The 12,500-nt window shown below is 43.6% G+C and overlaps 1 protein-coding gene across 1 annotated transcript in view; it reads left to right on the top strand.

The window, feature by feature from the left end:
* The first annotated feature begins 1,205 nt into the window (after nucleotides 1-1,205).
* The window catches only part of LOC111267963 (protein sax-3), an 86,987-nt gene continuing 75,692 nt past the window's right edge, over nucleotides 1,206-12,500 (top strand). Inside the window, exon 1 of the mRNA XM_022846597.2 lies at nucleotides 1,206-2,406. Within this exon, the coding sequence (XP_022702332.1) occupies nucleotides 2,280-2,406 (127 nt within the window). The 5' untranslated portion in view covers nucleotides 1,206-2,279. The remainder of the gene's footprint in view (nucleotides 2,407-12,500) is intronic.

Raw genomic sequence — 12,500 nt, forward strand, 5'->3', positions numbered from 1 at the left:
CCACCAAAACGTATCACTTCTTATCACGAGGTCGTTTCTTTCGATAGAATATTATTTTTTGCAGCACGAAAAATTGCACATCTCGTTACGGTCGAATCAAGTTGAGAGTTAGAATGTTAGCTGGCATACATCACCTAAATACAAGTACTAACAAGAACCTTTGCACTATTCGGGTGGATATCCAGTGTTCGGATTTGAACCTGCACTGAAAAGCTAAAGTTCCTGGTGGATCTAGAGAGCACCCATTTTTGCGTGACCCTTCACCGACCGGTCGCTGTTTATTCCCGCCGGTCCTTCTGTTCATTTAATTGTTCTCTACTTCCTTCTACTATAATTTTTGGTAAACTTTTCTGTTTATCCGGCTCAAGCTCGCTGCCGAAGGCCCTCGATGGTAAAACGCGCGCCTCTTTTTAGAATGGGTGGTCGGTAATTTTTCTTCTACGTATTGCCCTCGATTTCTCTCGTTAACCCTCAGTTAAGTCTCTTCACCTTATCTAACGCTTCGTCCAGTGGGTAGGTTATCCTAGCTTCCCTTTAATCTGCCCCTTGCAATCCGCTTTTGAACTCGTCCGTCGTTCGGTCGACTTTCCCACTGCCTCTCAACTGACCCAAGTAATCATTCGTTTACCTCTTATGGGAGCTGCTTTTTAATTACAGCCACAACTTGCCCCCGATGCCCCTTTGAACCATCGCTAGCGCCGCTGGAGCTTTTGCCCCCCCCCCCCCTCCCGCGCTGCCCGGTTCGAAATTATCGCTCCATCCGTTTCGACTTCGCTGCACTATATTACTGAAGCTTCCAGCGATTTTTCGATCCCCCAGTACATCGACATTAACTGCTAGCTGCCGCCCGTGCAATTTTCCTTTTCTTCTGCGACTGCCGTCGACTCGCCTCTGTGTTAGTACAGTGAGCGAACCGAGCCTGACGGCATCACAAGCGAATACACACTACCAGGAGCTGCAGTCTCGACCGCACTCAACACGACTAGACAACGAAAACTGCCATTGGATAGGGCACTAGCCAGCCACTGCGCGGTACTACCTTCTCCTTTACTGACCCTTCCCCGCTGATCGTGGTCCAAGCCTCTCCCAACATATCGTGTCCTCTCCCCTGGAGTTCTGAGAGACATTCTCTCTCGAGTCAGAGTGGATTGTCAACAGCGTAGGGAGAGGAGGGTTGCGTCTGAGTCGTACTGACTAGCCCGCCAACCGTCCGTCAACGGATAATTTGTTCATGGCTAAATGAATAGGCCCACCTAGTTATTTTCTAGCCCCGGTTGGGAGTCGTTTATAGCTAGCTCAAAACAAAATTTCGCATCACAACGGTAATACACGATTGTACGCTGCTCCTTCTGCTTTCTAGGTATCAATTCTGATTTAGAAATGATGGGATAAAGTGTAGAGCAGCCCCAACGATTTCGCTGTCATTACCTAACCATCGTCGAGTAATAACCTTCGAATAGGTTATTAGATGTCTTTAGTATAAGTTTTGTAACGTTTTAAAGACAACATAGCACGAGTCAACCTACTAGGCTTTTCTCTGCGCTTGACGCTGTGAGAAAACAGACTCCGAAATTCAAAACAATTCCTGAAAATAAAGGCTATGCTTTCCGTGTGCAAAGTTTTTTGATGCGACTCTGAGGCGGGTACTACTATGTTCTGATATTTTTCTCCCTTTTCTTATTATCTAATTGTTCTCTATATGGTGTCCGTGTGAAAATGTAACGTGGTTATAGAGAGATATCTTTAATGCTCTTCCCACCTGTGTATTTGGTGCTATGTATGTGATTAGATTGAACGTAATTGCTTCCTGACTGGATAAATTGTGAAGCAAATGTATTCTTGCATCGTGTAAGTGCCGTGGCTGCGTAGCAATGTTTTTGGCAAGGACCAAATATGATGAGCCTTGAGGACTACGGATACTCCTTAGTGATGCTGTGCGATTTTGACGGTATTGGATATTATTGAGGATAGTACCAAGAACAAGTGCGTGATGATGTGATGATGGTAAGTGGATTGTGGATAATGCTGTCTTGCCGTTAAGAACGACAGGGAGAATTACAGCTGCACCACAGACGGACAATATCTTCCGGTAGCATGGGGTACCAAAATGGTGCTGAAGATTGCAGCGCCAGGAATAGAACAAGCGAGAGTCTTAAACAACGCTAATAGGAATCAATGCCGAAAGCGGCAGTGTATGAGTTAGGCCGACGGTGAGGAGACATTTCGAACAACTGGGGAGTGTATCTGAGCACCGGGATCATATAATAAACGTCTTTAGCATGTGGATAACAACGAACACCTTTCAGCAGTTGGTTTATCTGCCGGTGTTGTGGCGACAGCTATTGTTGATTTTTCTGTGCCTGGGACAGTTACTGGCCCCAGTATGGGCTGGACTCCGTACAAAAGGTAAATATTATCGACTACCGTTTTCGAGAATAGTTCATGTTCAACCTACAGAGGACTTGAGTTGGAAATGTACGTCTTATATATCCGTGGACGTTAGCGGGGCGATCGGCGATGTATTAGTGCGGGAAAAGAAACAGTAATGGACATAAATGTACGAGTGGACAAAAAGTTCTTCGGCTGAAGCCGTTTTTCCTTGATCTGTTATCGATTAGAACAATTTTAGCTTGACGGCATCCAAATAGGGACGTTTTATTCGACGTAAATAAACAATTTCTTACTGTTGGTTTTTCGATTACATATTGTGTAGCAGCGGGTAAAGCTACTTTGGACAGCCTAGGCACTTTCGATATGCGGTTCTTTACACCTACATAAGTCACGTCTTTTTAGTTTTAAAATCAGCTCTATCATTTGTTGTAAATGTTGTAATTATAAATGTTTTGATGCTGAGATAGCTCGATGGAAACCTGCGATCTCATATACCAATGGACTATATAAAACCCATTTAGCACAAAAAATTGATATCTGGGCACAAATCGTACGTATACTTCTAACTAGAAGAACAGTATACGCTATCAAAGATTCTCTAGCTACTTAACAATATCGAGATGGGCATGATGCTTAAGTGAATCTGCTGAGTTTTTTTATCTGACTGACTTGATACCCGTATTTAAAATATACCGAATGGAATTAGATTACCGAAGGTTTCATGTCACATATGACGGCAATCGCGGAAGTTTCAAGATAAACTATCATGACAAAACACAATTGAGAAATAAAGGATACTTTTTTACAGTTTATTTTACTCGCTAATGGCGTATCTGCTTTTTCCGGTACCTGAATTCGTTCATTATGTACCGAGACATACACTGCATGTTCCCATTGACATCAATCGAGTTGTTGGCGCATCATATTTGGCTTTTCGGCGAGTAGAAAGGTCTTAGATTAAATCGCGCGTTCCGTCCGCAATGACGACAGCAGGGGCAGGGTCAGGCCAGACGAAGTTGCCGCCGAGTCCTTTGAGATATCCTGCCACCTGAAGCGCGCTGAAGCGTGCCACGTACGGCAAACGTATGCCTTCGTCTGTCCCTAACTATTAGCTACCATACGGAAAGCCACGATATAGAAAGCGGCTGGTCAACTTCTACAACGTCGTCGTCCATCAATAGATTGTTAATCATGGGGTCATCATTGGCGTGGAATCGGCCGTCGAACCTCGCTGACGGGTCCCTGTGAGTATGTTTATGGGCTTGTGGGGCCATCCACTTGCTATTCTCGGTGATGTAAATTAGATATAGCACTGGGTTTTTTTCACCGTTAGCTGGGTTGTTCGTTTCTGATTGGAGAGCGGGCGGCGACAGAACTTGCGCCCCACAAACAGATATTTATACTTCCTTGTTTCCAAATTTGTGACTTTTGACGCACAGAGTTGCGTGCACTTGAACGATAGATCATAAAACCAGAAAATGTTACGGTCATAAATCGCTGTTAACAATATGTTGTATACCATGTTTAATAAATATCGTAGCTAAGCCAAAAGCTTCAACATGGCAAGTGGAAGCAGTATACTATGAAACAGATCAATATACTTACATAAATGTTTTAACAATTTCGGAATCCTGTAACAGCAGTTACTAGAGCCTTCCTGCCTGTGTACAAATACGACCTAAAGTATCGGAACGGTCACCCGAACAATTGCGCGAACTTATGAGACAGCTGCCCGCAATTGTCCTGTGCCTCGTTTATAAAAGCAGAAGAACATAGTAAAGCTTTCGTAAAGCAACAGCGCTTTAGAAGTTGTGCGAAATCACCCAAGCGATCATTTTCTCATGTGAATTCCACACGGCAAGATTGTGAAACCTTGACTCTTCTTAGCCATTATATTACAGATTAGGTCGTCCCTTCCGTCCTTTCCAGTCAACTATCTTCCACATGTTCCACTTATTCTGAGGTAAACAGCCTAAACGAAGCAGTAACAAAGTGCAGATGTCGGTTTCAGCTATAGCTTCTTTTATTCTATGTCAAGGGATTTGCAATATGTGTACAGCGGATTCTACTCCGTCAGGCAGACAATCGGCTCACACGGTCGATATGGCATCTACCTGACCTGGTGCAATGTTTTTGTATTGTGTAAGGGGCAGCGCTAGGCGGTGAGGAAGGTATATGTTTATATAAAACATGTCTTTCGACTCCAATATTACTGGTTCCCTGCTACAAAAGGGTTTCTCTATACTCAATCGTATTACCGTTTTTATTTGGCCGCTTACACTACACGGAGCGCTAAACAGATATGATTGTAGGACTGTGCAATGATTTTTTTTTTCTGATCTTTTTTGCACAGTTGCTTTGGAGGTCGTCCACGGTAGACAAGGCGATCAAATGAGGGTTCGACGCGTGGCCAATATGTATCCATAGCATTGCCGCATCGTGTCTAGTGAATATACAAATATGTATGCACATTAGAAAAGAAGAAGCGATGGGGGGAATACTCAACACTATATCCATCTATTTGTCTGTTGTAATGCGATATAGGAACCAGTAGCAGAAGCACTATACTTATCTCTGACGACGTGCCGATGAGGGGCAGCGTGTGAAATATGCACGCGGGTGCATCACGCCCATAGATGATATCTGAAACGTTCTCATCGTTTACGCGAATTAGCCGATCATCTCTTGCAACTGTGGACTATATACGCCATGTCTGTTTGTTCGCATGTACGCTCTTTAATCCTGTGAGGACACGTATAGAACTAGGTATATCGAACACACGCGCGTACCAGAACAGCCCGTAATCATCATCTATACTGAGCAGCGCCTATAGATGCTTCTCGTTGACGTACACACGTTCGTCAGTAGGAACGCAACAATAAAGAAAATTACGTCCATGTATTAAAATTTTTATATTTTAATAGAGCTGTATCTTTATTCTTAAGTGGTATAGTTATATCTCTACTCTTAAGTGGTATAGTTATACTTTACTATTAAATAGATTGCTTGATAAGTTGTAGTGCTATGTAAGTTTGTGATGACCTGGATAGCTAACAAACATACTAACGAAACGAGACGCTCATTGATTCAAGCCCCGCCAAGTAAACGACATATGTGATTAGCCGTATAGTATTTTTCCTGTGCATTATATAGACAAAGATAAATTCCGTAATAGAATGCTTAATATCGTGACTGTTTCTGTTAATTTTTATTCCACAGTTAATTGGAAAAAGCTCAATCAACTCTATTGATTTATGCTTATATATCATACATTATTAGCAAATCATTCAGAGAGAGAGAGAGAGAGAGAGAGAGGCCAATTATTTCGAAAACGATTCTCGCGATTTTCGATGCTCTGCTGAATTTGGCGCACTTTGATGTTTTAGAAGAGAAACTTATTAGTGGATTATATTGACACCTTTTTTCCTTGCAACTGAAAGCTAGGTTAATTGAAGCGGTTCTTCTATCTCATCCTTTGCTAGTACTGATGGCCCGGTTGGGTTTGGGCAAATCCTTGGAGCAAGCGGAGCAGAAAGAGCCGACGAGTGTCAGAGTAGAGGAGAGTAAATAATCGAGGGCCGATTGTCAGGGTCTGGGTTGGACTGACGTTGTTACCGTAGCCCGCCGACGACTTGTCTTTTTTTTCGTCTCGTTTCTGATTCGCTCGCTTTCGTGAGCATCGAGCGAGACAGAGTCACTCTCTTTCTTTCGCTTGTTTCTAAATCCTATCCAGTTAGCGCTGCTCGGGCTTTTGTCTTCGAAAGGGCCGCCGACGACAGAAGAACGGACGGAGGTGTGGGAATAAAGGCTGCTAAGCTAAAGAAAACAGGCGACATATAAAACGTCCCAACAAGAGCTATGTCTCAACTGTGCTTATGTTGTGTTCCCCCTGCGCTCCTGCTTTCTTGTTCACAATTGACCGTGCCACCAATCACTCGTTTGTCCCTTCTTGCCAAGTTATTCCCCCGAAGTTATTCGTGTGTTTCCCGCTCTTTAAATCAGCTTCTGGCCGTCTGAAGCCGTCGTCTCAATGAATGCCTAGACAAGCTGAGTAGACGCCGGTGGCTTCAGCGACACCGCTCGGGTCGAAACTGGAGAGAAGATGCCGGCTGAGGGTTAAGCGACCAGTAGCAATAAGGAAGACGGTCCCGGGCGGGTTGGGTTCGTGGCTCTAATTTTCATAAGCTTCCTACTCGGCTTTTCTAGCCCTGCCGGCAGCAACCGTCATCTTTTTCTTTGTCTTTTGCGCTTCCCAGGCGACCACGTCCACCAGACAAGAAGACAAAGGAGCACGCGGGCTCGGCTAGCGACTCCGCTATCCGTCCACGGCTAACTCTCGTGAAGGATTAACGGAACAACGCCACCGCACCCTGTCGTAGCGTGGACCAGCCAAGAGGGCTTTAAGAACAAAGCTAAGACAATGAATAACGGCGGACGAAGGCAACGAACAAGCAGAAAGACGACCACTTGACGTTCTACATTTAAATGCGCCTGCGAGCATAATGAAGCTGAGCTTTTCGTTAGAAAGATCAATCGTTTGGCTGTTCCACTAAAATCAAATACTTCGACTTCTACGACAAAAGCGTCATTAGCAGTCCTCACAACCTGACTATTTATAATTGCCACTGGTCCTAGTTTTACAACATGGCTTTGGGCGGCTCATTACTAATGTAAAACGAAGTGTACGACACACCAGGTTTCGTACCAAGACCATCCCATATAGAACTCGTTAAGCTTAGTGGGCAAACACATTGTGAAGACAACATCACGTGAATTCAAGTTATTTGCAAGTATCCAGTAAATCAGCTAGCGAACTTCCGTACAAAACTAAAATCTATGACCAAATCAAAAATGCAATGGATCAAAAAATGGTAGTAGAAGAAATTGTGCCAGTATCATCGTTTAATGGAAACTTCAAGTTTGAATCGTTCGGCAGTTAATAAGAAAATTTCTTCTTAATACTGAGATTTTGGTGTACGTAATTCATAGCAAACGATTTGATCAGGCAGTGGTAATTTAACATTGTTGCAACACGAACTCCTTTCAGCTCAGTGTTTACTATGTATATAGCGGATGAGCAAATGTCATGTCCTGGCAGCAATGTTGGCCGCGTCGTTTGTCCTTTCTCGTTAATCAACGAAGCTTAACTTGGTAATTAAATGTTACACCAGCTATTCGCTAGTTTGGGCGAATATCTGCGTGTATCTTTAAATTTTGCATTTGTGCTATTACCTGTCGTAGTTCAGCATTTAGATTTATTTCTAGTGTCTATTTCGCATCTCATTTCGTCGACAAAATTCAGCTCGTCCACGTACCTCGTTCGTTGATGGTACTCAGTGGCAATGTTGCCACTATGTTATGACGTATCAATCAACAGCGAGCCCCTTCGATTGTTCATGTTGGTTGGTTGCGATGTACGACAATAGATGGCGACACGAGGCTGTCCTACTGTTTTCAAGCTCGCTTCGAATGAGTGCTATACAGAGATGCGAATATAGTTATATCAGTAAAGTTGACACATATAATGGCCTACATCATAACAGCGTGATCGCGTCGTGGCCTCAAACGAGTGAAGAAAAGGAACGACAGACGTTACTGTCGACAGGAAATCCACTAGAAAAGCATGTGAAAATTATCTTGCCATAATAAAATATAACTATTTATTTACGGTGAACTCGTCTATGCAGTGTGGTAATTGTCCCTTGCTCATTTGTTCTAAACGTATATTTCAGCTAAGTTTTTTTTGTTTCACAAGTTTTAATACCTATACGTCAATTTGCAGGATAAATGTAAGGATGGATCCTAAACTTATAGCAAGTGCAAAGAATATCCAACAAAGGGGCGTGCCTATACGAGCACAAAACATATATGACCATACAAAATCTGGAATGATGCTAGCAATACACAAAGCCCTTCAAATGCCTACTCTCACTTCCAGTATCGGAGCGGTGGGCTGTGAATGTGCTAAGGGGCAGCTGAGGGCCCACAAATAAATGGGATTCACCCTTCCCATCGTATCGTACTTATGGTGACGGGACAAGTATCTACTAGTATACATAAAGCCACTACCAAAGCTGCGAATAGCTTATTTAGCCGCGGCTAGAGCTCGCCACTGGAGTAGAATATAAAAATGACGAGTGGATGAAGCCGGACGGCAAACGAATGGACAAAATCCCGCCGAGAGGGAAACCATGGGCATCCATCGTCCCCTAGCTGTATAGTCATCTCTTTTCACAGCAGACGCGGCACATTTCTCCGCTGTGTAGCAGCTACACTTCTGAGAGGCTACGGACTACTTGGCCTGATGCGTTTGGCCTCTGAGAACGTCCCGTTTTTATAGGCCGACGAACACTCAGTAGTAAATATAGCACTGTATAGCACCGATCTTGCGATGAATTATTGCCCTTCTTTGAGCATTTGTCATCTGGAAATTTACGCTGGATATGAACGGATAATGATTATCGGCTGGCCGCTGTGCCACATTAGTGTTGCTACCAATCGTATGTATTCCATAGCTCCATCTACATTCGCACGTTCTAGTTCTTGTCGTTTTCTACAAATCGATGTGTACAAACTGGCCGATGTAAAGAAAACGATGCGTGTAACATATGGCCTCGTTAGACAGCCGTTGGAGAGCCTTAGACGACCAAAACGGGTTGTGTTGTTTGCTTCTTTAATTAAGCCCCCTATCTACTTAATCTTAGAAACTGTATCAGCTGCATAGTGTTAAACATGAAATAAACAGTAACAAACATTCGTTCCGTATAACATTACAACAAGGTGTTTACGTTTAATGAATATTGTACAGACGACGCATGGGCAAAGGATCATGACAACCGTGTCTAACATTATATAACGCTGCGCTGTGTTTTCCACAATTGTTAGCCTCAGCCACAAAATCAGCTAAATTATCTGTTTCTTTTTTCTTTTTTTTTTTTTACCTACTTTCTGCTTTGGATCCGCTTAATTACTTCATAAGCGATCAACAATAACCAAATCACATTGTAATAACAGCCGATCGGGCCCTTATGTGGCGCTCAGTCTATATATATATATATATATATATATATATAGCATTGTACAATTCGGATTTTTCCAAATGTTCCCTTCACTCTATTCGACATCCTATCGATAGCTGTATAATCAACAAACGCGGACCCCTTATTGTAAAACCGGGCAGGCGTGCTGGCAACACAGTAGCGGGAAAATGTATATTAGGATATATTTATAGTCTACTACCGAACTACTGATGTGTTAGCTACTGCATTTTATTTTAGTGTGTCGCTGATGCTGCTGCTGAGAGCCCACTGTCCTAGAAACCTTCGCCCCTCCCGATTTGAATTAGCCATTCATGCTCAATACACTATTAATGTAACCGATCAAATAACGTTAGCAATAAAAGAGAAGAGGAAAACACCAGGCCTTCTTCGTCACACAGTGCCTAGGCTTCAATTTGAAAAGCGTTAACGTTGACTATGATGCTTGTTGGGTGAAGATCGATAGCGGTACTGGAGAATGTATTGTAGAAGGAGGTGTAGAAACAGGAAACATCGGCAGAAATAGAGTGTGCAACTGTGTGTTCTAAACTCTATTAATAACGGCTTGACGCAAAGCTTAAGGGCAGTGCCACAGTTGAAAACCTGAAGCATCTATTTAGCAATAGTGAGTTTTAGAGCCGCACTGAGTAGTTACGAATAAAAAGCGTAATAGCAAAGCAACAGATGCTAGCTCTTGTTAACCCAGAAGGACGTCTATCTTACAAATAATTGAATGCAACGGAGAATGCCAAAGAAGAAATAAACGACTCTAAAATTCTATGGAATTTTTCTAATTGTCGTCTAATAGAGCAGTTTATCTATCCACAAAACACCACCGAAAAAATTGGCAAACAGAAGTATGAACTATCTGAAATTATCTAAACGAGTTGTCCTCATTGTTACATTTACAGACACTGCAGGATACAATGGGGCCTCTCCTCTGGACCAGTTTTTAGGGTTGCTCGGTACATGTCGAACGGTATTGCTTGCAAAGAGGGTGGTACCATTTTTTAATATGGAACCATTCTCAAGGCGTTACTTCTTTCGTTAGCGCTTTTTACACTGAGCTAAGCACGTATATGCCCGTCTGTCCCGTTCCAATGCTTCGACGACTCGTCCGCCCTGAATCGGGTTAACGAGTTTCGAGCTCCCAGCGCAGCAGTGCTTTCTCGTGGCCCGCCTCCCTTGTTGGGCCTTCTTACGGCAGAGCTGATTCACTAGATCGTTTCTTTATGCAAATTTATCGCTAGTTGGCTGCTCTTCGAGTGGAGATTCATTTCCGAAACCCGGCTGCCGCCAAACATTTGCCGTGTTCGCTGATCGACACCAGCACCTTGCATTCGATGCACCTGTGCTCTAACTTGTATTAGTTTTGTCAGTATGACATTTTGTCTGGAACTTGAGCTTGAGGCGTTCTCCGTGAGGAAGCCGTCTTTGGAAAAGCTATTTTCAAAGCGTACAAATTCATTGTGTGCGCATGCGTTTGTCATTTATAGATCCACAAATGTTTGTTAGCCTTAGTTACTAGCAATTAGTGGTTGTGTCTCAGACACAATAGCAATCCAATGAAATAAGATGAACTCTTTATTTGTTTAGTTAGTTAAATACTCAGCCGTTTAGGCTAACACCAAATACGCGAACAAGTAAAACAGTTTTTAGGCTCAAGGTTCCTTTTTCGGGAACTTTACCCTTGGATGCTCTCTTCGACATCCTGGTGATGCTGCGAGACTTCGAATTGGGCCTTGGAGATCCGAGAGATAGTAGCAAAAAGCCCTACGGCAGTTTCTAACTGGACCTAAAGTAGAACATTGCAGTCAGATAGCAGTGTGTACATTGCCCTCGCTTGATGTATGCATGACTATGTTTGTGTGCATGCATTGTGGCTGTGGTGATGGCGGCAACGGCTGGTAGCTCAAAATTAAATATCGATTTTCACTTAGTTGACGATGCCGTAGCACTAGCCGAATAGGGGCAGAGGAGAAGAGAGGTTCGCGTGAGGCAATGGATGGAACTGGGACATGACTGCGCGACAGGATCACCAGCGCAGGCCATAGTGGGGTAACTTTGTGAAATGCGGCAAGTACAGTTGAGCCCGGCCAGTGTGCCTCCACGCACCACTCTGCCGGTAGTCGGTTGGTACTCGATTGTTGTCACGAGTTGAAGCAACGGCTGGGGTGTTCTTAGTTGATCGAGGGCCTCTGCGTTTTGCGCCCAGTACAAACTCTCGATCCATGGCCAGTGCACAGCCGTCAGAGGCAGGTATACGAAGCTATTTATCTTTTCGATGACAATGACGACGATATAAGCGAGAGTGCTTAACGCTGGTTTCTACGATAGGCCTTCCCGAAACCGGACGTCGTTCGGCTTCAACTGTGCGTCAATACCAGCTACGCTTGCGCATTTTCAGTCGTCGAATGGTTCCGTGGATACCTACAAGAGAATGTTAAACAGACTGCAATTTCAGAATATTCTTTGTAGAAAAAGCTGTTCATTGGAAGCAGAAATCTAGACATACTGACCGCGACGATGACAGGCAGGATCCGTCGGCATATATTTTTTCTATTTAAGTCACAAGTCACAATTAGCAGTCACACAGTATCGATGCGACAATAGTAGCAGAAGAAAGACCCCGCTCACGTACACATGTCAGTTTCAAACCACAAGCAGTGCTTCGAATGCCTTCTCCCCACGTCTCTTTTCTACTCGCGTTTCTTCTGGGTACATCTAGTTGTTCCGCCGCTCGAGGTCCCCATATTCCTTTACAGTGTCCATAAGCAAATCAAAAGCGAACGAACGAACGAACGTATCGCTCTTCAGGACGGCGTATAATAAACAAAAGATACCGCTGCCTGCATTCGCATCCACTTCTATGCAACGTCTTCCTGAAAAGCTCATGCCAATAATTGTCGTAACGAACTTCGCGAATGTAACTCTTTTTTGGTTTTCGAACTTTGCCTTTGCCCTCTAGTGTGAGTAATCATCGGCAGATTTATAACTTCATAGAACAGAATAGAAAGGCAATAAGGTGGGGTGAAGGGCAACTACAAGTAGGTAATGCTAATATTTTTACTA

The sequence above is a fragment of the Varroa jacobsoni genome, unplaced genomic scaffold, assembly GCF_002532875.2.
Source record: "Varroa jacobsoni isolate VJ856 unplaced genomic scaffold, vjacob_1.0 scaffold_1244, whole genome shotgun sequence".
Taxonomy (NCBI): domain Eukaryota; kingdom Metazoa; phylum Arthropoda; class Arachnida; order Mesostigmata; family Varroidae; genus Varroa; species Varroa jacobsoni.